Here is a 26260-nt window from a genome sequence, read left to right on the forward strand (position 1 = left end):
ATCGTGACCTGGCTGAAGTCGGACGCTTAACCGACTGCGCCACCCAGGCGCCCCTCTATTTCTATTTCTATTTCTATTTATTTCTATTTCTATTGCTATTTCTGTTACTAATTTATATTTACTATTAATTTGTAACACCTATTATATTTGTATTTCCTTTTGAAAGCCATCTTTGTAAAATTTCTATCTGGGGTTATTTTATAAACACAGATTCTTTACTATTATGTGTGTATAACTCATAAAATGTGTTTACATGTCTGAAAGGTTCCTGCTGCCCCAATATTTAACGACTGGGCGCACCAAGAAGGGGCGTGAGATGCAGTCCCAGCGCTGGCCTGCATCTGTGGCTTGTGGTTTAGAATCAGTGCGGTCTTTTATTTCCCTCACTCGTCTGTGAGCTCCCCAAGGGCAGAGACTATGTTCTATTAATCTGTGTCTCCACAATAGGAAAGTGTCTGGCCCAGGAGAGGCACCTGATACGTGTTTATTGAGAGACTGCATTTAGATCGCCGGTCGGGTAGCCGAGAGGAAGTGCGTAGGAGGAAGGGAGAGCCTTGCCGAGCTCTGGTGGAAGGTCATGGCCGACCGATGCTCGTTTGGGAAACATACACCCGGGGCGGGGCGGGGGGGGGCACTGACGCACCCACTGAAGTGGGAGAAGGCTCAGAAGAGGACACAGGGTATTCAAGCGGGAAGACGGGGAGCAGCCTCAGCCGGCTGGGGGAGGAAACAAAATCAGTAAGGACGCTAGAAATACTTGAGAGAAGAGCAGGAGGGGTGGCCCTTTGTGGAGCTCAAGTGTTTGATCCCGCAGGGGGCCCCAGCAGAGCAAACTCAGAGAGAGAGAGAGAGCTCTCAAGACGGTGAAAGGGGAGGGACGTGGTGACCATGGGGCGCATTCACCATGGAGGGTGAAACCAGCAACCAGCTCTGAGGGTTTCAGGAGGGATGAGGGAGGAGGACAGTGGAGACAGGGGATGTGTCCTGCACCCTGAAGGTGACAGGGGCATGAAGAAAACCAAGGTAACGGCCAAAGGAGAAAGGAAAATGACAACGGGGTTATTCCCCGAAGGAGTCAGGAAGGGTAGCACCAGGCAAGTCTCTCGATGTAAACACTGATGACACCTGAGTCGGATCATTCTTTGTCCCGGGGCCGCGTCCTGCGCCCTGCAGGATGCCGAGTGGCACCCCTGTCTTCCTCCGAGAGATGCCCCCTCCCAGGACTGACGAGAAAAAATGTTCCCAGACACTGCCCAATGGCCCCGAGGGGCAAGCAGCCGGCCGCTGAGATCACTGCACTAAATAACATAAACACGAGCAGAGGAGTCACTGAGAACGTTCTTCCTCTCCTTGGAGAAATCCTATCATTCCAGAGAAAGACCGATGAAATGCTACTGTTGCCGCAAATCCTCAACTTAAAAATTGCGAGAGAAAATCCACACAATTTAAACAACTGGAGCTATGGAACACACTGCCAGCTAACGTCGGTGAAAATGCCGTCGTTTCTTTTTTTTTTTTATTACAGTTTTTTGTTTTAATTTGAGAGAGAGAAGGGGGGAGAGACAATGAGTGGGGAAGAGAGGCAGAGGGAGAGAGACAGAGAATCTCAAGCAGTCTCCGTGCAGAGCCCGACACGGGGCTCGATCCCACAACCCTGGGACCGTGACTTGAGCTGAAATCAAGAGTCGGACGCTCAACAACTGAGCCATCCAGACGCGCCGCAGAGTCACTGCTTGACAACGGTTCTGCTCTTCTATCAGAGCTCGCTAATGTTTCTGGTCTTGTGACCCGCGGGGACGGCGTGATTGGGAACTTCATGCCTCTAGTCCGTTGGAAACATCTTGCTCCTAAACAGGAAGCACAGGGGCACCTGGGGGGGCTCAGTTGGTTAAGTGTCCGACTCTTGGTTTCAGCTCAGGTCATGATCTCATGGTTCGTGGGTTCAAGCCTGGCTTCGGGCTCTGCGCTGACAGTGTGGAGCCTGCTTGGGATTTTCTCTTATCTCCCTCTGTCTCTGCCCCTCCCCTGCTCGCTCTCTCTCTCTCTCTCTCTCTCTCTCTCTCTCTTTCACACACAGACACACACACTCTCTCTCTCCCTAAAACAAAATAAACTTAAAAAAATAAACTGGAAGCATGAACTCTTAAATCAACAGGTAGAATCCTGTGAACATCACGACTGTTCCAGCAAGGGGGGCAGATTTGCCACAGGGGGGGAAATGGTTTGCTTTCTCCTGAACCACGGTAAGACAAACCAGCTTCCTCCCCTGATACATGATCACCCGATCTGTTTTCATGCAGCGGGCGTAAGCTAGAGGTTTTACTCGACCTCCGTGATGAATGAAGAGATTGAGTTCTGGGAGTGGGGTTTAAATCCAACGTCCGTAACTTGTTCGAGCGTAGTAAACCCTGGAAAAAGTTATGCTCGGTCTCAAGAAGAGCTCAGTTCGTTTCAAGAAGTCTTTATAACTGAGCTTTTGATAAATATTTGACGACAGTATAAAGCAGCTCTTTCTCCCACGACCCAAGTGATTTCTGTGAGACGTCTCCAAATATTTAACCGACTTCCAGGGACACGGCAGTAGACACATTGAGCGCCCGGAACACATCTGGCGAGCCGTTTGCTTTGGAAGTTCCACCAGCAAGGAACCCTGCTTAAGTAACTGCGTCTTTACTGAGGTTGTTTTGTAACTCAAGTGCCTGTTTGGTAAACACTGAATTTTTTTAGGCTGAAATTAATGTACACCTTGCCTCCTTCCTTGACCTCTCTTCTCTCCTCCCTTCTCTTCGTCCACCCAGCAAACATTCACTGTGCCCCTGCTGTGGTGGCATCTACCTCATGCTGAAGGTTTACAACCGCTGTTCTCCCACTTGAGGCCCCTGGGAGATCCCCTGAGGTCTGTCCCTTCTCTGAAGGGAACGTCCACTGTTGCCCCCGTGAGCCGATTGGCACAGCCTGAAGATCGGCTCGCGCCTGGGGAGACACTCGAGTGTCCGGAACCTGTCAGAGGACACCCCTGGGACTCACAACGTCCCAGTGTGAACCCAAACCCTGAGGCACGAAGAAGGATTTATGGAAAATGGCCTGACTGCTAGGCCATCTGTGGACCCGTCTAGACTCAGTCAACTCACATTCACTGTTTTCCACCCACCTCATTTTACAGAGAAAGTATTTTACTAAAATGCACATTAGGGGATGTTCTAGCAAGCACCTCCCCCCCCCCCCATCACGTTTTAAACCATTTTCCATGAGAAAGTTAGTTGCCAAGCACACGGGTCACTCAGACCCACTGTCATGGTCATGAGGGTCCGTACCTGACGTGGTCCGGTTTTCAAATATACTGATGGAGGAGTGACAGTAAGATCGTCTGTGCGGACACTGCAACGCTGACCTTGTGCCAGCTGCTGGGAATTCTCAAAGGCTACATAGCAGCAGTGTGTGCCTGAAGGTATTTAATCCTCACGCTGAGTCCCGTGAGGGACTTTCTGTCTTCGTCCCCACCGTGCAGATGGGGCAAGGGAGGCCCCGGATGCTTCCTAACGGGTGGGAGCCGCACAACCAGGCTTCCCCGCCAGGAGTCTGAGTCCGGGGCCCTGTCGTAGCAGCTCTGTCGACTTGTCCCCCACCCCGTGCGCATCCAGAATGCGGTGGGAACCGCGCCGTTGGCATTTTATGTGTCAGCCTCGAATCTTCGCATCTTTGTGTTTCCTTCCACTTTAAAACATTTTGCACTGCACTCAGTTTCGTGAGCTTCCTTGGGGTAGATTTATGCAAAATATGCACAAACGTGTGGACAAATAGGTAAGCAGTTTTCCTTGATAGCTTTGACGGTAAATGGTGGCAGGTGGGTTGGATGATGAGCCTAAGGGATACTCAGCTGACGGAGAGCTATCACCGGGAAGTCGTCACAAATGGTTCTGGAACTGCCCGCCACCCCCGTGGACGGCTGAAACCGTACTCGGTATCTTCGAGCACGGACGGTACATCCAAAACTAACGTTAGTATTCCATGTCCTACGAGACAGCTTTTCTTCTCGACTCTCCTGCTTTGCCGATGGCATCATCAGCGGCAGATCCCTAAGTCGGAAACCCGAGATGCTGGCGAGCCTGGCCTTCTAAGCCCCCTCCACCGCGGCCCCTCAGCTCCCAAGTCCACCTCGCATGGGCACACTTCTGCCATTCACCTCTTCCTTTATTTTCCCCAGGACCGCGGTTTACATCCTGACCACCACTTGTCCGAATGTAGGAAGTTCCCGAATTAACTGTCGGTGCTTTGGAATCGGGCAAAACTAGGTCCAGCCCCAGGTTCTATAACCGTTAGCTGTGTGGCCTTGGCTGAGTCACTCAACTTCTCTGGGCATCAGTTTCCTGGTCTGTAACGGGACAAGAACTACCTACCTCTCAGGGTTGTGGGGAAGGTGAAATGAATTTGTTAGATGGATGCAGCCTAGATCCTTGGGGCTCAGGATTTATTTAGTTTCTTTCATGATGGTTTACAGAAGCAGGTCACCCTGACGTGAAAAACATCGAGAAGGAAAATGTCAGAAACTGTCTCATGCCCTCGTTCAGAACCTTCTCCCTTCGAACACACTGGGCATCCTACGGGGATGCCCGGCTTCGACAATGACCCAAAAGTCTGCCATTTCCAGTGTCTTTGAGACTCTCGGTGGATATAGCGAAGATCAGTGGTTTAGTTTCTTTCGGTTTGCAGCTTCCTGTTAGTAGCACCAAAGCAGGAAGAGGTTTCACTGTGCTCACGACACATCACGGTAGCTTTGGTGTTTGTCCAGAAATACACAGCACCGGGTGCCACTTTTCATTTCAGCAGAGACCCGAACTGTTTTCTACTGTCTCCAGTAAAGGGAACTATGGTTATTAGTCGCAAGGTGTGCTTTAGCTACCAGGAGCCCGGCAGCAGAGGGTCTCAGAGCGACTCCCTGATTCTCCCGTGGTCGACCCGGCAGAGACCCCTTGCTGTGGATGGACGTTTGCACCCCCGAGAAATTCCCATGTTGAAGCCTAATCCCCAGGGTGATGGATTAGGAGGTGGGGCCTCGGGCTAGGTCATGTGGGGGGAGTCCTTGTGAATGGGATTAGCGCCCTCACTAGGAGGGGCTGGGGACAGCTGGCTTCCTCTCTATGCCTTCCGCCAGGTGACACACAGCGAGAAGACAGCCAACGGAAGACCAGCAAGAGGGTCCTCGCCAGACATCTCACCTGCTGGTGCTTTGGTCTTGGACATACCAGCCGTTGGAGCTGTGAGAAGTAAAGGTATGTTGTCACCCAGTCTATTGGCGGTTGCTAGGGCAGCCTGGGCTGACCGAGACTGTCTCCGGTTTTCCCAGACACTCTCCACGTCACCCGGCATTGGAATCGTTTGCACACATGCCTTTCCCGGACTGTAAACTTCGGGGAACGCTTGCCACAGTGGGGAAAGGAAACACCTGCTGGATGTCCCACGAGCTCAATAAAACCTAGAACAGCCGAGCCTGAGACGGAGCCATTAACCTGAGTCGCTGGATGCGGATGGGAAACGTTTTTTCTTTGCTTTGTTGGCAACTCAGTTTTGCTAATACGCTGGATGCGCGAGTGTAGGCATCTCATGGGCTGATCGTATGGAGCCTGGGAACTCATCTGGGGGACGGGGGGAGCCAAATAAAGGAAACACGCTGGCGCCCTCCGCCACGGTGTCTGTAGGGGGTGAACTGGGCAAGAACCAGACGGAGCCAAGGGTAGTGCTTAGTAACTACCCTCAACCTGCCACTCTGGGTCCGCTGCTGAATTTGTTGGCATATAATAAATAAAAATACTAAATTCATTTTTAAATGATTGTAAAATCAACTAGTTTTTACTTACAACAAATAAAACAATTAAATAGACTAAAAAGAGACTAAGAATACAAATGCTTTCTAAAATTTTAAAAAGCACCAGTGCTCATTCCAGGGTGAAGAATAAAACCTCCCTGCCTCCTCCTGCTTCTCTGCTTCTTCCCTCCCCTGTACTTTCTGGAGCAACGAATTATTTCCTGTCAAAGTGGTGCCAGCAATGGGTATCCATCTACTTGAGATTGTGAATGAGAGCTCGTGGTTTGGTTTATCACAGCAATAATATAATCCAAGCGTGAATCTGAATGCAAAGTTTTCATTCTTGTGTTTTTGTTTCAACCTATTTAAGCTGTCAGTGATGTTTCTCTGAAAAAGATCAGAAGCATTTATATAATGGCTACGGCCAGAGAAACCCTGGTCATTGACTAGGCCACGAAGGATGGTCTTCATAAACCACAGAGCCCCTCGGAGGTCGAGGAGGCGAGGCTCTAGAGTACAGCAGAAGGAATGGGGCAACAGGGAGTCGTGGGGAGTGTGGCAAACTGAGAACACGCTCAAGTCTAAATGAAGCAGCTGCTTCTACGTTCCAGCTGATGGACTCTGTCATCGGGGATGAAGATCAGGTAGATAATCTGCCAGTTTTCAGGAGAAGCCGGAAATGATAATTTTTTGGTGAAATGTCCTTTTTCTAAAAAAAAGGACTCTGTAAGTCAAGAAAAACATACTTGGGACCACAATTTGCTCTCAGGGTTTACCGTGTGAAGGCCGTGGCATGGAGCAAGCAGGAGGCTTTGCACCTGGGCGTCCTGCAAGCAGGTGAGGTCCTGGCAGGTGGGGGCAGGGTGCCGGCTGCTGACTTCTGTCCCTGGACGCCTACTTGTCAGGCGCGTGTTCACGGAATCACGAGTGGGGCTAGCACGCCAGCCTTTCTCAGTCTGACATTTCGTTTCTTGACAAATGCCCGCTTCTTTTAAAAACAATCAGTTGTGATGCATAATGCAACCGACCATTTTTCAGCTTAAAATCAGAATGTACCATTTCATTTAAATCCAAACAAAGGCGGTCAGCCCTACTCTGACCAGGTGTTGACAGGCTGCTATGCATCCGTTTTCCCAATGGAGAAGTTATGCTGCCCCCCAAGTAGAAAATGAGGAGGTTTTCTAGTCTTACATGTAAGAGCTCGATTTCAAAAGGCTTTTACCCAGATAACTCTGCCTCTTTTGGGATTTAACGAAAGCACATTAATCCTTGATGAACCCAATATATTTTGCAAATCGAATGTCTCTTGTTGCCAAACTAAATATTTGGCCAAACAATACGTGGCAAGGTTTCTTGGCTTACAATGAGGAAAACAAGTAGGTAGGTTACAGGTGGGTTACAAAAGGCAGAAGACATGTTCATTTCAAATATCTACATTGATATTTATCAAGTGTTATCCCCCCACCCCAATCAAACGTAATGTGTTTTCCCTGGAGCAGACTTTCACTGCACTTCAAAATATTTCTAGGATGACCTTACCAAGATCTAATTAATGCCCGAAATAGAAATAGCTCATATGGAGTACATTCTCTGCATGGACATGACGACATATCATATTGCATTTATGTCCGAAACCCTCGTAGCTGTTCTGTTGGAGGGCACGATAGTAACAATATGCAAAACAGTGTACAAGTCACAACTGTATTACTATGGCTTTTAGCATTTTTATTACCTACTGTGGCCAAGGAGTATTTTGCATATTAATGCAGTCTTCCCAACGGCCTTATGAAATGGGCACGCTCCCCATTATGTAAGGACACGGGAGCGCAGAAAGGTTAGCTACTGCGCTAAGTCATGAGTGGTCTCACTTGAGACTCACGTTCTTTTCCACTCGAGCTTATCAACGGGTGACCGGTAAGAAGTTGGGAAGCAGCCCAGGGGTGGCTAAGAAGGCCACCCCTGGGCTGCGGTTGATGAAGGCAGGAGGGATGGGGCAGGTGGGACAGGAGAGGTGGGCTAAAGTGAGGCAGGAAGCAGCAGTGAGTGACGGGCACAGACGTGAGCGTGGCACGGGAGGGGTGGTGAAGGAGCCCACGAGGCAGCAGCAGAGCTCTGGACCAGCAGGGGAGTCCTGCCCCAGGGTTGGCAGCCCAAGTCTGTCGCTGCTTGTTCTCTCCGTGACCTTGGGCAAGTTACTTCACTGCTTTGCCTCAGTTTCTCCTTCTCCATCTGTAACACGGATGGTTGGGAGGGGGGATCTCTCAGGCTTGTCAAAAGTAGACTCAGGAGGCATTTTGCGAGTGTTCGGAAACGTCAGGGGGAAGAAGGAGAGGGTTTGGAGCGGGAGTGGCAGGTGTGCGAAACAGGGAAGGGAGCCACCCACTGTTCTGTCCTCCGCCAAGGAGCCGGAGTAGTTGCCATGCACACCGCCCCCTGCTGGGGGTTTTGGGGACGCCACCTACGACAGGGCACTACGATCTGGATGGTGGATAAGAAACGCACCTTTGCGAGAAAGCTGAAAGTGATACGCTGCCTGTGGGAGGCAGGGAAATGGGCTCTAGACACAGGAGGTCAGAGGAGGCACAGTTCCTCAGGTCAGGGCGCAGGACAAGCTTCCGTGAAAGTCGGAGCTTTGCCTCTGTGGATGGTGTCTTCAGTACGCGTGGAACGACTTGGAGAACTAGTGGAGATGGGCTCTCCAGCGCCATCCTCAGAGACACAGGGGATGGCTGGGGCCCCGTTTTGGGAGGAGGGGGACGGGAAGAAGATGAGGGGGTTAGAACTGGCTGTCCCTGTAAAGCTGGAATGGTAGGTCCGGCCCCACGATCAGGGTGGCAGGTGACGGTTTTGGCCGGGGCTGAATCCGCAGAGGGGATGGATGGAGACCCCTGACGGAGAGCAGCTGTCAGGGCAAGAGCACGGACAGTGTCCCAAAGGGATGGACCACGGGCAGGTGACAGACAAGGGGACTTCTAGGCGAAGGGGGCCATCAGCTCTACCGGACGCCGCAGGCAGGACTTCAAGAATGAGCGTGAGGAGTACACAACCCGGCTGGGGTTCTGGAATGTGGAAGTGCTTCCTGGTCTTCAAGAGTGGGATTTCTGTTGTTGGTATTGGGGGGGGGGTAGGGGGGGGGGGGAGGGGAAGGGGAAAGATAAAGGCGGTGGATGTGGGCGATCAGTCCACAGGGTGTGCCCGAGGGAAAGGAGAGACGTGGGCTGCAGGGCCGGGGTCTGGAGGAGGCAGAGGGAAGACAGACGCGTCAGGATTTATGGGACGGGGGAGGATGCGCCCACCCCACACGCTGAATGTTGAGTGGGTCTACACCAGCGACGCCTCTGAGAATCTCCGTGCTGAGCCCCACAAGGGATCAGAAAGTGGCTACCGGTGAGCTAAGGTCTGGACTGGGCGTGATCAGGCCAAGTGCCCTAAATGACTCCGAGAGAGGAGATCAGCTGGAGAGGCCTCAGAATCAGGGCCCGGATGACAGGAGGTGAGTGAGGCGCCCCCCTCAGGCACAGAGTTTAAGGAGGCACCAAAAAGCTCAAGAGTCATGATAAATGACATCCTAATGCAGTATTTTAAAAATAAAAATTAATGCAGAGAAATCCAGAAGGAATGTAACAAAATTTTAAATGAAGGTAAGTATGTGGTGTGAATTGTGTCCCAACCCAAATTCCTATCTTGAAGTCTTAAAATCCTCCCCACTAAGAACTTTTTCTTTCTTTCTTTCTTTCTTTCTTTCTTTCTTTCTTTCTTTCTTTCTTTCTTTCTTTCTTTCTTTTCTTTCTTTCTTTCCTTTCTTTCTTTCTTTCTTTTCTTTTTCTTTCTTTCTTTTTCTTCCTTCCTTCCTTCCTTTTCTCTCTTCCTTCCTTCCTTTTTTCCTTCTTTCCTTCCTTTTCCTTTCTTTTCTTTCCTTTCCTTTTCTTTTCTCTCTCTCTTCCTTCCTTCTTTCCTTCCTTCCTTCTCCTTTCCTTTTTTTTCCTTTCCTGTCCTTTCCTTTCCTTTCCTTTCCTTTCCTTTCCTTTCCTTTCCTTTCCTTTCCTTTCCTTTCTCCTTCCTTCCTTCCTTCCTTCCTTCCTTCCTTCCTTCCTTCCTTCCTTCCTTCCTACCATGTGAGGGCACAGTACGAAGGGGGCCATCTACAAGCAGGAAGAGCTGTATCCTGCAGAAACTTGATCTGGGACATCCAGCTTCCAGAACTGGTGGAAAATAAATGTCTGCTTTCTGAGCCACTGAACCTGTGGTGTTCTGTTATGGTGGCCCCCTCGCTGACTGAGACAGCTAAGTTCCGACAGTGCCTTGCTGAACGCCTTAGAGGCTGAGGCAAAAGGGCTATACACGAGATTTCATGTTATTTTTTTTTAACGGTTAACTTTTCCCACGACACTAAAGGTGTTAAAAAGGTAGAAGTTTGCTTCCATAAAGCCAGGAAGATAAAATTATCATTAGTTCTGTTGTTGGTATAATTAAGGTACTAATTGGTATTCAAATAGTGTTAGACATTTCCATACCTATATACTCCAATTTCCCAATAGTTCTGTCAGCACTTTAATATTCTGTCAGTAAAAATCCAACCACCAGAAGTATACGCTACCATTTATACAGGGCGACGCGTTCTTCCTTTTGCCTCGGGCACCAAGATGGCTCGGAAGGATACTGCTCAGAACCCAAGAGAAGATTCTTCTGAAGTTTCTTCTGCTGCCATTTTACTTTTCCTTACTACTCAGGTAATGCCCACCCGTTGCGAAATAATAACCTGGGAGCAAAAACCCAAGGGGAAGAGCAAATGGGATACGTGTTACCCATTCCCCTGGAGAACCGCTCGCGTTAACTTTGAGTCAGATGGTTCGCCTTCTAGTCTTGGCCCATGAATACTGAGGAAAAGAGCAGGGGCTCTGCTCAGCATGCCACTGTCCCTCTGTCCCTCTCTCACTCCATCCGGTCTGTGGGAGGCGCGGGAGAGGGCCCAGCGGCTCCGGGCCCAGCCCTTCCTTTCTTGGGGGGGGGGGGGAGTCGGCCTGCCTACAGCAAGCTGTGCTCTGGTAAGTTCTGTTCCCCAGATGCACCCACCCCTGCCTCACAGCAAATCTGTGCCGGTGCCATCAGGAGGCCCGCTGTCCTAAAAGGAAGGAGGGGGTCTTGTTTATTGAACCACAGTCTACACAAGCATATCTACACATCCACAGACACATACATACACACAGAAACAAAACACAACAGAAAACCCTCTCAAAACTACAGTTAATTGAAGATAACTCAATTTTGCCCAAGCCACCTTTTCAACCAAATTTCTAAGTGGTCAGCTTGGTTTTTAACTGCATTGGTTCTTTTTTTTTTTTTTTTTTACTGTGTATTTAATAAATATATTTATTTTATTTATTTATTTACAGTAAATTTATTTACAGTAAATAAGTAAATACTGTGTATTTATTTACAGTAAATTTATTTGCAGTAAATAAATAAATAAATACTGTGTATTTAATAAATAAAAAATACGGTGTATTTATTTTGAGGGAGAGCACAAGTGGGGGAGGGGCAGAGAGACAGGGAGACGGAATCCCAGGCAGGCTCCACGCTGTCAGCGCAGAGCCTGATGTGGGGCTGATCTCACAAACTCTGAGATCATGACCTGAGCAGAAACCAAAAGTCAGACACTTGACCACCTGAGTCACCCAGGTGCCCCTTGGTCACGTTTTACAATTTTTTACTTATTTTTTTTAACGTTAATTTTTAAGAGACAGAAACTCAGTGTGAGTGGGGGAGGGGCAGAGAGAGAGAGGGGGGCACAGAATCTGAAGCAGCCTCCAGGCTCCGAGCTGTCAGCACAGAGCCCGACGCGGGGCTCGAACCCATGAACCGTGAGATCATGACCTGAGCCGAAGTCAGATGCTCAACCGACTGAGCCACCCAGGTGCCTGACCACATTATTTTTATTTATTTTACTTATTTAAAAATGTTTTTAATATTTATTTATTTTGAGAGCCAGAGCAGAGGAGGGACAGAGAGAGACAGAGAGAAAGAGAGAGACAGAGAGAGAGAGAGAGAGATAGAATCTCAGGCAGGCTCCAGGCTCTGAGCTATCAGCACAGAGCCCCATGCGGGGCTTGAACTCACTAACAGTGAGATCATGACCTGAACTGAAACCAAGAATTGGACACTAGACCAAGTGAGCTACCCAGGTGCCCCTTGGCCACACTGTTTTTAATCAAAAGACCAGGAGCCATCTTTTAATAAGCCATCTTAAAATAAACCACTCCAATCTACTTTCTTGTAGATTTATCTGGAATCAAGCAGCGACCAGATCTTTTTTTGTTTTTGTTTTTGTTTTTTTTCCTATCCCTGTTGACCGGAGAAAGGAGTTCTGTGACCGGACCCTCAGAAGCCTCTGGATTTCTCATCTTTTTTCACAGGACCTTAATCACGGAGGCTTAGGTTGTACACACAGTACAGTTTATGAGTTAGCGTGTGGCCGTTCTGGCTCCAGGGATGATCCGTGGGCGGAACCAAGGCTCAATGTGCTGCGTACCAGACACATCCGTACCTGGGTATGCTCCTGGCTGGGCACGGCGCTCAGACCGGTCGCGGCCATATACGTGCTGCCGATGGTCTTGATCTTTTCAACTCCACTGAATTTCGGCTTGGACAGCAGCTGTGAAGCAATGACAACTGTTCAGTTACTCAGTTGGGTGCAGTGTCTAAAGACATTCTCCAGTTCTAGTTCACGGCAATAGGAATATGAACGATTCCAACCGCTGCTTATTCACATTGCGACCTCGGGCTTTGCTGAGAAAGAACGCTTTATACACTCCACGAAGAGCGTTGTCCTTGGAAGGAACTGCAGCATAATGATATGCTTCCAATTAGCATGAATTACCTTTTAATCTGCTAGGGAAGGAACCGGGATAAATTATGATGCAAGTGATAACAGTCTCAAATAAATTTCCCATCTCTGTGTTTAAAAGGCCAAACACAAAAGTATGATTCAGTGAGGGAGGTCTTCCCTGCATGGTGAGGGTGATTTATGACCACTTATGGTGCCGAGAATTGGCTTTTGCCTCTGAGCTCTAGATGTAAAGGGAATAATTATCTAGGATGGCTCTCCCCATCAGCTCTGACCCTAACACTTCTTGTCCCAGTTTCTGGTACCAGTTAGTTACCAGCTCCCACTGCCTCCTCCCCGGCCAAGTACATTAGGACTTGGGTTGGGATGGAGAAAATGTGAAAATAAGAGCAGAGGCTATAGGAAAGAGAACGAAGGGGTGAGAGAGGAAGGGAAGGAGACTCTGGAAGGTTCTTTATCTGCTCATGAGGCCAAAGGCACCAACTGAAGGCTGGGGACATCTTCCTGACCTTTTGTCGGCACTCCTGCTTTCAAAAGGGATTCTTTCAAGATTCCATGTCAGAGGGTCTAAGGCAGGTTAGGAGATGCCTGTACCTCATATCCATGAGCCAATCCAACCCCAAATAGCCCTGCCACTCACCCACCCGTACTGGCGAGCATTTATTTCACTGAGGGGCAGCTGTAGCCAATAGGCCACTGTTTCTCACCAGGAACCTGGCATAACCATGGGAAGCACTAGTTGTCATTACTTCGCCATAAGTCTTGAGTCAATCTCATGCTGACAATGGTGATAACAGAGAAATGCACAGGTCACACACGACATTTAGAAGCTTGGCCTGCAAACATCACGTTACGTAAATAATTTCGTCACGGTATTTCGAAGTTCCATGAATCCCGATGAACCTCTGTTCACGGATGTCAACTTTGCTATAGTTTGCTTGATATTTATAAGAACGATGTAGCAGCAACATCCTTAAAACCACTGGTGTGTTTGTTCTTATCAGCAAACAAAACACGTTATTCTCCATGTAGGCAGAATATTGAAAATTGAAAAATGATACGTATTTCAAATTACGAAACATATACTGTGTCCCTTCTCAAATATATTATCCCTCATCCATATTGCTTTTTCAATAATAGAGCGTATCATCCCTGCACAGTTCAAGTTGATATCTGACCTTGGAGTATGCCGAGATAGACACGCCAGTCATCTACTATGATAAATACATTCATTATTTCTTTTTGTATCAACCGATAAGCAAGTATTTTCCTTGGAGTTCAAGCCTTTTGAGAAAATCCGCCAGCAAACTGGAAAGACGTTTTATTGATACCGATTGTGGTACTGGTTCCTAGGGAACACACTACCTCACAAATAAAATACATCATTTCTCCAAAATTCGTCAAGGACCATAACAGAGCAAAAGGCTTTACTTTTCGTCCAGCCACCAATAATTACACCAGGAGACGTGCATTAAGACACGCCACAGGATGGGACTAGCTTCAGACGGGATGGCCACCAGAATGCCGAAGTGTGGGACGGGGGCCACCCTGGCCTGTCAGGGGTAACTCTCGGGTACCTACATCATCAAAGTCGGCGATGATCTCGTTCAGGAGCCGAAGGCATTCCAAGCCCTCCTTGTTCACATCCGATTCTGTGTAGAATTCCTTGAAATCCGGAATGGAAGCAAACATGACACAGACACAGTCGTAGGACTGGTGGTACAACTCCTGCCCGGGAGGAAAGTGAGAGCTGAGCACTAGGAAACCTTGTAAACAAACATGCTCTTAAGACAAGTGTTTCTTTATGCGGGGATTGGTGAAGAAATCACCCGGTGCCCCCCTGCATGTGCCCCCAAACCAGCCCCTGGCCCATTCCGGACGCCGGCCATGACGGCAGGTGAGGGCTTCTAAGGAGCAGGATGCAGGCTGAGCCCTCAACACAGTGTTTCCACTGCCACTAGCAGCCAGTAGGAGGTGTCCTTCCGGCAAAACTTCTCTGCCATCATTGCCTTCGACGATTACAAGAGATCACAGACTTCTGGCTTCAGAAAGAAATGTCCTGTAAGCAACTGAAGGCCAACAAAACGATCTCCCAAACTACTATACTAAAATGCCTAAAATGACTACATTGTCATGGCTACATCCTTTGTACTGAGGTCTTTATGCCTGTTTTTCTTTAGTGTCTCCTGAGAGGAGCTCCTCAAGTTACCTCTTAATTACCCCAGAAAGAACCGACGACACTCCCTGGGTTACTTATCCACATCGAATCAAACGCCAACTCTGTTTATTCAAGATAGGCTTTTGCTGTTAAATACAAAGAGGCTCATGTTTCTGCATCCATAGACATGAATAAAATTACAATGTCTTCTAAATACAATTTTAAGGCGTTGCCATAGTTTTTTTCAACACACAGTGAAACTCTGAAGTTCAGTGAAGGTTTGAGAAAGGAAGGGTTGTTATGTGGGCAGAAAGGCTGGCCCTGGGTGTGAGGACCTGTCCCCCTACTGGCGCTGGCTCATCAGGGCCCTCAGGTGGCATGACATGGGCAGGAAGGCCAGGCGCCAGGGAAATGCTCCCTCCGTGGGAAATATGAGGAGAGTTCTGTCAAACAAGATGGCCGCCCTCAACGTGGATGGAAGAATGCAAGTCACTGGCGCTTCCTGTGCGCCTGGCAGGGTGAGGCAATCCACTCTGCATGAACGTTGTAGTGAGCTCTGCTCTCTGAGGCACCAGACGAATCCCCCCGCTGGGAGAGCGCACTTCGGCAGCACCGTAACTCCCAAGTTTGGTGGCCTTTCCAAGGAGCCGTCCTTCCCCACTGAGGTCTCCTCACAAACACAGCAGGCCAATGGCAGCCCATGGACGGTCACAACCACTTCCGGGAAAAGCTAGCCTCAAGTCAGCCTCCTGTTCTCAGGGCCAGCCACCCGTAATGCCTTCTGCTACAACCTCACAATCTCTATAAAACACATGAACGACAGAACCAAGGGTTTTCTTTTCCACTCTGCTCTCAACATGGTTGCACTGGCTCACCGCGCAGACCTGTTCTTTGTCCGAGAAGCTGCTGCTGTGAACATTCATATCCTGGGAAGACAACCTGCGACACAGATGACTGTCAAGTTGCAAGGCCTGGCAATGCTAAGCCGGGGAGTCAGGGTTTACCGGGAGACAACCCCCTAGAAGCCCCTGCTAGTTAACAGTGCCAGTTTTATAAAAGAAGTATAAACTTCATAGACTTCCCTATTCTTTTTTTTTTTTAAGTTTATGCATTTATTTTTGAGAGGGGGGTAGGGGCAGAGAGAGAGAGAGAGAGAGAGAGAGAGTCCCAAGCTGTCAGCACAGAGCCCAGTGCAGGGCTTGAACTCAGGAACCATGAGATCATGACTTGAGCTAAAATCAAGAGTGGGACGCTCAACCGACTGAGCCACCCACGTGGTGGCCCACTGACTTCCCTGTTCTTAAGGAAAAGGAGCGTATCTGGCAAGACAAGGAAATGTTTTCTGCACCTTGCATGTCCCCACTGTCTGTGGATACTGGCCAGAGTGACCGTCTGGGGCACGATGTTAAAAATAAGCTCGGGAGCGGTCAGCACTGACTCAGTGCCTGCTGCCTGATGGGGGCAGCTGTCAACACTCCACAGGAAGTAACTTGCCCCCGATGACGATCCTATGAGGCCGGCACTCTTACTTCAACGTACAGATGCGGAGACCGAGGCAGAGGGCAATTACAGTACTTGCCCAAGGTTGCAGTTACCAAGTCTGATGCAGAGTTCCCTCTTACAGGTGCTACACTTTACCCTTGAACCTGGATCTCCTGATGACCGCAGGCCGTGCTGCCCAGATGCAGGGGCGGTGGGGGCCTCGCCCCACGTGCAGGTCATGTCGCTTTACCTCTCTCCTTTCCTTGGGGGTCCTTAAGGGTGTACAGGAGTGGGAGACGATGAAATTGCCAGACTGGACCGACTCGCAGTTCGGATGAGGGTTCATTTGAACTGCACTGTGTTGGGGTCCAATAAAATCAGGTCTATGTATTGGAAGGGGTCTGATGTGTTATCTCGTTTCACTGTCCACAAACAGGAATGCATGGGACAGTCACCAGTGGGTTTTCCGGCCCTGGGGTGACCTCCAAGCCTGCGCATCATTTTTGAAAAGGGCCATGGGTTATTCTGCTAGGCAGCCTTGGTTAGGAGTCACAGGCTGAATGACAAAGTAGAAGGTTGGGGGAGCCGGATGATGCACCAGGGCTCCCGGCGGGCCTAGGGGCCAGGACTAATCTCTGGAACCCTGGTCAGGCACTCTGCAGGTGCCTGAGTGCTGCTGGGGGCTTGGGCTGCAAACTGCTCACCCACTCTCTCTCTAGATCAGTTTCCTGGGACCTTCGTTGAAACACCAAGGATGAGTGTGGACCTCTGCCCCCCCCCGCCCCGCCCAGTCCCTGATTCAGCCTTGAGGGCTACTCCTGAGAAACAGGGAAACTTCACCAATGGGAAGCTTCATAAATTCTGTGGAGCCAGGGAAACGTGCAAGGCTTAGAACCATACCCCAAACTCAGGTCTTTGGGTTGGTCTTGGGGCCAGAGTGGACCACAAGCCGACTGGCTGGTGGTCTGACCTTAGCTCGTATTTCCAGAGGATCTGGGTATGGGGGTAGGGCACGTGGGCAGACTCCCAGGAGAGTCTGGAGTTCAAGGTCTAGAGTGGATGACTCTTGTTGGGCACACTGTTGCCCGAAGGGATCACTGCGCTTTGGAGTTGGAAATGAGCTCATGTGTCCTTTCAACGCTTGTTCACACGTCACCACTCTGCCAAAGAAGCTCAAGTAACGAAAACACAATCAGAAATGCCACCAGCCCCTTCCGTCTGCATTTTCCACTTATCAGGGACCCGCCTGTCACCCGTGTCCCCCAGAGGCAGGTGTTTCCCCGGGACCACTCAGCGACACAAGCACAGGGCACACATGTCAGGCTGAGTAGGTTCTGACCCATTCACAAGGCTGGAGGTGAAGGGAAGATCCCCGGGGGGCTTACGTCTCACTACGTCCTGTCCAGCACCCCTCTTCCAGCCCCCAGTCCCCTGCCCATTCCTACGCCCCCTGCGAGGGAAGGGGGGAGAATCAAGCAATCAGGTTTCCAGCAGAGCACTTGTAAAGCAAGCGGTTAGCGCCCCCTGTGGAACATGGGAGCTCCTGTCTGTGTCAAAGGCCGAAATTCACTTTAGGTCCGCGTGGCATGCCCTGGAAAATGCTCAGAACTGCCATTCGCACTCAGTTTCCAAACTTCCACATCCGTGCTCTCTCCTACGGGTCCATTCTGCAGCAAAGGAGGGCCTTCCCACCTCCCCCATTTCCCCCCAACGGACTGTGTGCTCACCATTTAGCATCCTCTTCCCAGCGGTCATCGGATTCCTCATTTACTCAGGGGACTGGAGTAATGCGGAAGCACGAAGGCATCTCCGGAGGTGCTGGGGGCGTGCCAGCCTGGCTACGGGGATCAGGGCAGAGGGTCTGCCTGGAGGCGGTGGCGGTGGGGCTCATGGCTGGGAAGGCGGGTACGGTGCGCCCACCTGGTGAATGCCCGCACACCCACAGCGACACCTGTGTCCTGTTTTGACCGAACCTCAGTTCGCCAGCAACGCGGCCGCCTGGCTCAGAATCACACGCCATTCTCGCCACCCGGCGACTCGGCAGAGGGTAGACTGCAGTGACAAAATGTAGCCTTTTCAACAAGCGATGAAAGCTGGCTTTGATGTCTGCTCAAGAGGCATCTCGAAAGCTCCCTCTACAGTAGGGCGGTTTCAAGGGCTCCGGCCCAGGAGCACAGAGCTCTCTCCCTGAGCTCGGATGGCCTGTCGCCTGCGTCTGGCCAAGAACCCTCAGCATCTGAGGGAGAAAACTGCAGAAGTTCTGAGCGAAGCGAATGCCCTGAGGGAAGGAAGAGGCACCGGCGACACCCATCAGGGCTCTGCCCGCACACAGGTTTTCGTTGAAGTCAAAGCTTTTAGGGGATGTGATTGTAATTCAATCACGCTTTGCTTCTGAAAAGAAATTCATTTCCTCTGAACATCCACGTGGTGGCCTGGAGAACCAAAGAGTGAAGGAAGGCTCTTTGTTAACATCGGTCCCGGCTTAGGTCGTGTGTCCTGTTCCCAAGGACTGTTCCAGAAAACCGTGCATTGGTAATGTTGGTGGTGGGACTGAAAGGCTTGCTCCTGTCCGCCCCAAGCTCTGAAGGTAACCCGGGCATCTGCATTCGGATGGCGTGGGTGCTCAGCCCTCCCCCCGGAGGAGGAGCCGGGAAGGCGCAGCGGCTGGTCTGAGGGCAAAGGGGTTCCATGGAGGTTTGCCCTCTTCAGGCCCCAAAGGGGGCGGGGGGGCGGAAGGAGGCTTCCTTGAAGCTATGAATAAGTTCCAGTGGGCAGTGACTCTTAAGTTTTGCATACATCTGGGATATTTGCTTAAAAGAAAACTAAGATGGAGTGCTGACTGCCGGCCAGCATCGCTGTGAAGCTTCGCGTGAGTTGCTGCTCTTACCTTTGGGAACAGCCTCTGAGAGGATGGAGGCCTGAGAAGTGCCAGGGCTGGGGCCGAACCTGTGAGCTCGGCCGCCAAGCGGGGCCCGGCAGGTGGGGGAGAGCTGGCCCGGGGCCCAGGAAAGCCACACGGAGCCCGCGCGGCAGGGATCCCTTCGGGAGGCCTTGCTCCTGGGCGCAGGGCTCTCTCTCGGCCCCTAGTGTCAGCCATGCTCTGGGACCCAGCAGAAGAGGCCTCCCTCCAGGGGACTGCATTTCTCACAACAGCCGAACCTCCTCCCCAGGAAGCCTCGGGGTGCGAGAGGGCTCACGCAGGGGACACGTCCTTGGCCCTGACCCCGGAGGTCCTTGACGTTATCCGCGCTGCTGAACAGCACACATGCCATTACTGCGTAGCTGCAGGAGGCTGAACACCATCCGCCTGGCTGGCCTGGGACGATGAGGCCGGGATTCTGCATGGCTGGTTGGGGAATGGCTTGTCCCCCGAGGACAGTCAGTCGAGGACAGAGGGGTCAGATCGGGACAGGAGAAGGTGGGGAGAGCAGAGGGACGGGCCAGGAGTTTGCTACAGTTCACGCGCTCCAATGAGTCTCCTTATAGTAACCTTGTTAGGAGTCTTTGGGAAACCCGCCCCCCCCAAACCTAAAGATCCCTTCCTGAGAATCACGGCGGGGCGCTCGTTAGACGGCCGGTTAGCGATTCTCTTTCTTGTTCAGCCGGGCGCCGCGAGCTGTTTTGCATTCAGGATTTTCCCCACGAGGATCACAGCCAGCAGAATCTCCTACACCCCCTCTTTGATCTCCAGCAACTGCACAGCATAACCCTCCCTGCCCAGTGGGCTGCCTCTCCCGGCCGCCCTGACGGCGCAGCGCCCCGTGGGGGTCCCTGAAATTGTTTAATCCGCGAGACTTAGAGCGGCTGCCTGTAGAGCTGCACCCCCCCCCGCCCCCCTGTATTTAACCCAACAGACAAAGACTGGCAGTGAACTATGGAAAGCTACCCCCCAGGGCAGTTGTCTGTTGTCTGACTACATACGGAGAAGCCTGCGGCCCGCAGCGGAGCAGAACGAAGCGGTCATTTCAAGGACTGTCCCCCTGGTCCGGAGCCCCCGATTTCAGATGCGTGCGGCGCTTTACCCTCCTGAGCACAATCAGCAGCGCGAGAGGACACATCTAATGGTGCGTGGGGACCGCGTGGCCCCGAGTGAAAACCCGAAGACCCCTAACGTGGCTGCTGTGACACCTGGCTGCGGCCGGGAGTTCGAACGGCTCTGGAACTGGAGCAAGTGTCCCTTTTCCTCCGGGCCTGCAGGCTGCCTGGGGCGAGGCGCTGTCCCCTGCAGGCGGGGACAGGCCGTCCTCACGAGCTGCCGCTGGGAGCCCGGGATTACTTCGGGGCCCAACAGGTTCCAAGCACACGCGGGGATGGACTGGCCAGGGAGGGGACCCACCCCCCGCAACGAGGAACCTGCCTTCTTTAGCTGACAAAGGAGGAAAGAAAGCACAGGACCGGTTCCATCTACCTGTGCCGATTCCTACATTGTCGCCAAAGAGCCCCCCTGCCCCCAACCACCGGGGCAGAGAGGGAGCACCACAGCCCAGACTCCCACCCACTAGGCCACCCTGCCCCCCCCACTAGGCCACCCTGCCCCCCCCCCCCCACTACAGCGCTTCCCCAGGGAGCCCATCTGGGTGGTGAAGGCTACAGGGGACCCTGTGTGCGTCCAGTTCTTAAAATGGCAGCGCTGATGAGACTCGAAGGGACAGGTCACCCCTCTCTTGGGAGCACGCGAGAGCTGTGCTCAGTGACGTGGCACGCAGCAGGGGGCCACTCAGGAGGCAGACGCGTCACCGTCAGCTGCGGCACGGGCACCTCCCTGCCGGCTGGGCCCCACCTGTGTGGACGTGGGACTCCGTGTCCGGGGATGTCAAATGCCCCCCTCACCTGGAGGGACGCTCGGGGGAAGCGACGTGTAGGCGTCCCACTCCCCACCCCCTCAAGGCAGCTTGCCAAGTCAGGCACCGCTCTTTCCCTATTATGAGCAGAGAGGCTGGGCTCAGCCCAGGGACGGAGAAGGCCAAGTCCACGTGACAGAGCCTAGGTGTGGACGGGAGAGTCAAGCCCACGCTATCCCCCGCTAGGTTTCTGCTCCTGACCCATCCTGCCATTCCTTACCATTTTCCAAGAGGGAACTGGGTTCAGGCATTCGCTTAGAATAAGTCAGACCGACGGGGAAGAACAGAGAGAATCCACGGATTCCCCCAAGTCCGGGGAGACCTCGGGAGACATCAGGAAGGGTCTGCCAGGGGGCAGGGCTAATCCCACTGGCTTTGTCAGGGCTTGAACTAGGCACTCCCCTGGCCAGAATATTCTCACTCCTCCACTCCCCTGCCCCCACCCCCGCCCCGCCCACCCCAGCATCCATCCCCCAGCTACTTTCTAGCTCCTTCTTTCCAGTTTCAGAAGCTACCTCCTCACAGTGGCGGCCTGTCTGGGCTCCCGCAGACACGCCGCGAGTGCGCTTGGAGACAAGGGGATGCAGTCCCCCTCTGGGCGATGGGGCCACCGCTGTCCCGTTCATCTCTGTGCCCAGGCCCGGCACCAGCGTGGCCGCAGGGCAGGGGCGACAGTAGGCACATGCTGAATTTATGAGCCGAACTGACAGCCAGGCACACAGACAGAAAGATGCTCTTATGTCGCTACCGGGGGCAGATGCTCCTTCCTAACAAGCGCAGTGATTTCGTTATCCGTGGCCAGCGGGTAGACCGGCTGCTGAAGACGTACGGACTTCAGAGAAGAGCGGAAGAAACAGAAAGGTGGGCTCCACAGTCAACCAGACCTCCTGGCGGGACCCCAGGCGGCCTGCCGCACCCAGCACGCTTCCAGTAAGAGGAGGGGCGATGTCCAGCCCCTCACCCCCTCCCTGGTGCTTTCTAGCCAATGTCAACATTAAATGTGCTATTTGGTGCTCACTCTGTGCTTATGATGAGAGTATTATCACTGCTCCCATTTTACAGATGAAGAAACTGAGGCACTTGAGAGCTTAGGTGCTGTGCTGAAGGCCATTTAGCCGTAACTGGCAGAGATGGGATGTGAACTCCTGAAAGCTTGCTCTGTGGTATTTTCTACTTCTTCTCTTATGATAGAAAGTTGGGGACTTTGAGACCTGGCAGGGACAACCACTAGGCAGTGGGCTCCGAGTCACTCCCTCTGGGGGCCCGGTCCAAGTGAAAATACACCCCCCCCCCACAAAAACGTGCTACAGGAAAATACCACTTCAGGCCTTGTCACCTGAGATCGTTTGTACTCTAGTGTCATCAAGGTTGACCTTCTCTGTGTCCGCGATGGCAAACACAGGCCTCTGCTCACAGTGAGAGCTCAGATATGTGTTTCTCACTGTAGACACATCTGCTGACTCACCGTAAGTTAGGAATATGAAAGAAATTTCACGATGTCTCATTTCATAAGCCGTTTCTACGCTAAAACGACACTCCCGTCTTTCCAATTCTAGTTAAATATCCGTTCCTTTAGACGCTCCAAGAAATCCCCATTTGCATCCTCAAGAGAGCAGACTTTGGTCTGTGACCTGATCTTGTATGGACAACTTCTAAACTCTGTCCATCTCCCATCTTTGAAATTCCAAGGCCCTTTACAGGCACTCAGGGAAGTTTCCAGCAATGAAACAGTGGACGTGCGGTATGCATGCCTTAATGGTGCCCCTTGATTCAGTCTCTGTGGTGTGCTGGTAAGGCAGGCGGCCCTTCACACCACGGAGAGGCCACTTTTGTGACTTGTTTGGAAGCCCAGGGCCTCACATGGCACCCTGAGAGTGTCACGTGATGGGGGAAGGAAAGCCAGGAATGATGAATCAACACTCAAGCTAACACGTTCGGAGGTGATTCGAACTCACTATTCCCAGTTGGCCCATCATTATCTTTGAAGAACAGACCAATTCAGGCCAACAGGACACCAGGAGCACTGAGGCGTTTGAAGGCTCCCAGGCCCCCCCAGACCCCCCCAGCCGGGACCTCCTCGCCCTGCCCCTGCCCGCTGCCCCAGCGTGCCCCACCTCGTTCTTCAGGCTCCGGGCCAGGAAATGTTCGGCCACGTGCGCGGGCAGCACGTTCTCCAGCAGCACGCGGTTCAAGTTCTCCATGGTTTCTATCTCCTCCCGCTCTTTTTTGAACTTGTTCTTCCACAAGAAGTCTAACCTACAGTAATATTCATTCTGTTACAAGAGGACACAGAGGTAAAGAACCAATAGGCATCTCGTCCTGCCAGAGAGCGGAGGTTTTAAAGAGAAAATAAAAAGAACAAAAACAAAACTGAAAACAGAACCCCCACACAGAACTGCCACCCACCCTATGGAGCCCGCTGCTCCCCGCAAATGTCTGTCACCCGACCCCTCACCCGGATCTGCAAAGAAGCAGGTGCGGGAAAGCGCCAGCCTCAGGAACAGGGAAACAGGCATGTAAGTGACACGGGCGCTTCTGGCCAAGTTATGTTAATAAAAGGTGCCTTGAATTATCTTTTGAGAAGAGGCATAATAGAACATAAACAATGAAAAAATGAAAAACGGGAAATACGTTAGTAGAAAGAGGGCACTGTTTGATAATTTGCATTCACAAAATAATCGTGCTCAGGCATGGCACTTTGCCTGTATTATCTAGAAATCAGTTTTCCCCTACCACAAATTCTGTAATTAGGAATTCATTGAAAATTTTGTACTTTTTCATCTGGGATTGCATTGTCCTCAGAGAATGACATTCTGTTTACCCCAAACGTTCGTTCTGGTATCATTTAATTAAGACGGTGCCTGCTGCTAGAAACACGCATTCGTGCTTTATGATGTCGCACAATTTAATGTTTTCTTAAAACGGTTTCTTAAAAACTGTTTTAATTGACATTGTAGAAACAGAGTGGCCTGTTTGCTGGCCAAGGTGTCTTTGATTCTGGCATCACGTTGGGTCTCCTGTGATGTCAAGAATTTACTATGGTGGAACAGCCCTTGAAAGAATCTTCCTGTAACAGAAGGGCCTAATGGACGAGGCGTATTTCAGCACAGAGACTAACTTCCTGACGAAAACATGCAAAGAAGAAATAAATGCTGCAAGCTTGTTTGTTTTATTGGTTTGGCTATTTATACTGATGCAGTACACGGGCACACACATACACACGTGTGCGCACACAAGTGCACACACGTGTGCACACTGCACACGCGCGCACACCTGTGTTCACACATACAGGCACACACATACACCTGCATGCTCACACATGCACACACGTGCGCACACACACGTATGTGCGCACAGAGCCTCTTACACACAGACACACAAGTGCACACGTGCATGCACACACATACACTCACATGTGCACACACACTCACACACACACACAGCCTCTTATGCACAGATGGCAACTTAAAAAAATTCACATTTTGGAACCTGAAAGACAGTGACCATTCATCAATGAGACTCGATTCAAGCCATGTGCGATATGCTCAAAAATTGTTCCTCCTCCTCCTCCGGTGTGAAATTTATTTTTACTTCATATAGAGACATTTTTTAAAAAGATTTCAGAAGAGGTATTCTTAATGTTTGTTTATATTAAATTTTTTACATTAACGCCAAAGCTGCCACATTCTGTAACCTACAGGAATCGTACTCTGCCCTTGCTGGAAAAGGGCTCCCACTTGGACAACAGATTATTCGGGTTTTGGGGGCACACCAGTGGTGTGGCCGGTTTTAAACTCAAAGACTACTCAGCAGTCCATGACGGTGGCATCAGGAAGACACGGACACACCCTCGAGACGGACAAAGTGAAACAAGGAGAAGTGGCACAGGGCAGGCAGCAAGCCCAGCGCGTGGGTCTGGCGGGGCTTCCGTGAGCCGTACTAGAGGTGGCTCAGGTCGCCTGAGTGATGCCACCGCATCACAGGAAACACCTGGTAAGGCTCCCACTAAAGGAATCGGAGCACTCTGGGACCATCTCCACTGGCCTGAAAGTGACATTTTGCCAAGTCTGTGCATCCCACCTCCCCAGTGCCGTCTGCTGCGGGACCCTCTCCTGAAGGACAAGCTCATTGGAAACTCATGGGGAGGCCCCCGAAGGAAGACCGATGTTTCCATCCCAAGCCAGTCGAATGGATCCACTGGTGTCCCCCAGAAAGACAGTTCCAAGTCCTCACCTGCAATATGACTGTGACCTTCTCTGGAAATAGGCTCTGCAGGTGTAATTGACTTAAGGACCTCAGGAGGAGATCCTGCTGCATTTAGGGTGGCCCGTGAGCCCAGTGACTATGTCCTTCTAAGAGAAAGAGGGGGATCTGACACAGACACGCAGGGGGAGGCCATGTGGAGGATGCGGCGGAGGGTCGGGGAAGACACTGCCTCCGAGACTCTGGGTGGCACTTCAAGTAAACCTGCTGAACCTCCGTCCCTACACCCTCACCCATCTCGCCGAGTCCGTCTGGGGCTACTCGACAGTACGCAGAGGGGCAAATTCGCTCTTCATCTGCTCTGGCAATGACAAGAGGGGACAGGGAGAGCCCGTAAGAGGCACCCAGGCCATCTCTGGGAGCCTCACTGTTGTGTTTCACACCCAACACGGCCTCGAGGGCAGTTCTTATTCATGCAGTTCTGAAAACAAGCCGGGGAACTGGAGGGGCTGACCTCTTTCTACACGGACAGGGGTGTGGGCAGCGTGTGATTCCCCACACTCCCAGGTTCTGATCTGAAGCCTTGCACACGGTGACCTCAGCCTACCTCTCGGGCCACCAGGCTACCACCTGTCTGGATCCACGTCCTGAACAAGCCCACCTAGAATGCAGACCCTCAATGGCAGCGTGGTCATTTAAACTCGGGACAAGTACAGAGAATCTTCCGTTTTCAAAAGAGGCCCTTAAGCTCAGGCTGGCATCCCTGTCACAGCCTGTATTTCAGCACAGAGAGTAGTACACCATGCACAGCTCTTGTCCGGGACACGGGCTATGGTTTCAGGAAGGTGTCTTAGACTCCCAGAACGATACTTAGCATGCTAACTTGCTCAGAGAGGAAACACATCACTATCGTTTCAAAAACCATGGTC

The 26260-nt window shown here is 51.5% G+C and overlaps 1 protein-coding gene and 2 long non-coding RNA genes across 11 annotated transcripts in view; 2 read left to right on the forward strand and 1 right to left on the reverse strand.

Annotated features, from left to right (window-relative positions):
• The window catches only part of ADCY2 (adenylate cyclase 2), a 413092-nt gene that overhangs the window by 11062 nt on the left and 375770 nt on the right, over window positions 1-26260 (reverse strand). For 4 of the 9 annotated variants that reach the window (XM_045038986.1, XM_023239655.2, XM_023239649.2 and 1 more), the window contains 3 exons: window positions 23243-23401; window positions 14229-14375; window positions 12348-12455 (listed from right to left, as the gene is read on the reverse strand). In XM_045038986.1, coding sequence (XP_044894921.1) covers window positions 12348-12455; window positions 14229-14375; window positions 23243-23401 — 414 coding nt within the window. The remainder of the gene's footprint in view (window positions 1-12347; window positions 12456-14228; window positions 14376-23242; window positions 23402-26260) is intronic. The other 5 variants (XM_023239653.2, XR_006586410.1, XM_045038976.1 and 2 more) reach the window with 4 other exon arrangements.
• LOC109492295 lies at window positions 2055-5836 on the forward strand. The gene is made up of 2 exons (XR_002146144.3): window positions 2055-5045; window positions 5153-5836. It is a non-coding gene; the product is annotated as an uncharacterized LOC109492295 (long non-coding RNA).
• Window positions 9867-14343, forward strand: LOC123380524. The gene is made up of 2 exons (XR_006586422.1): window positions 9867-10533; window positions 12081-14343. It is a non-coding gene; the product is annotated as an uncharacterized LOC123380524 (long non-coding RNA).

The sequence above is a fragment of the Felis catus genome, chromosome A1 (genome assembly GCF_018350175.1).
Source record: "Felis catus isolate Fca126 chromosome A1, F.catus_Fca126_mat1.0, whole genome shotgun sequence".
Lineage (NCBI taxonomy): Eukaryota > Metazoa > Chordata > Mammalia > Carnivora > Felidae > Felis > Felis catus.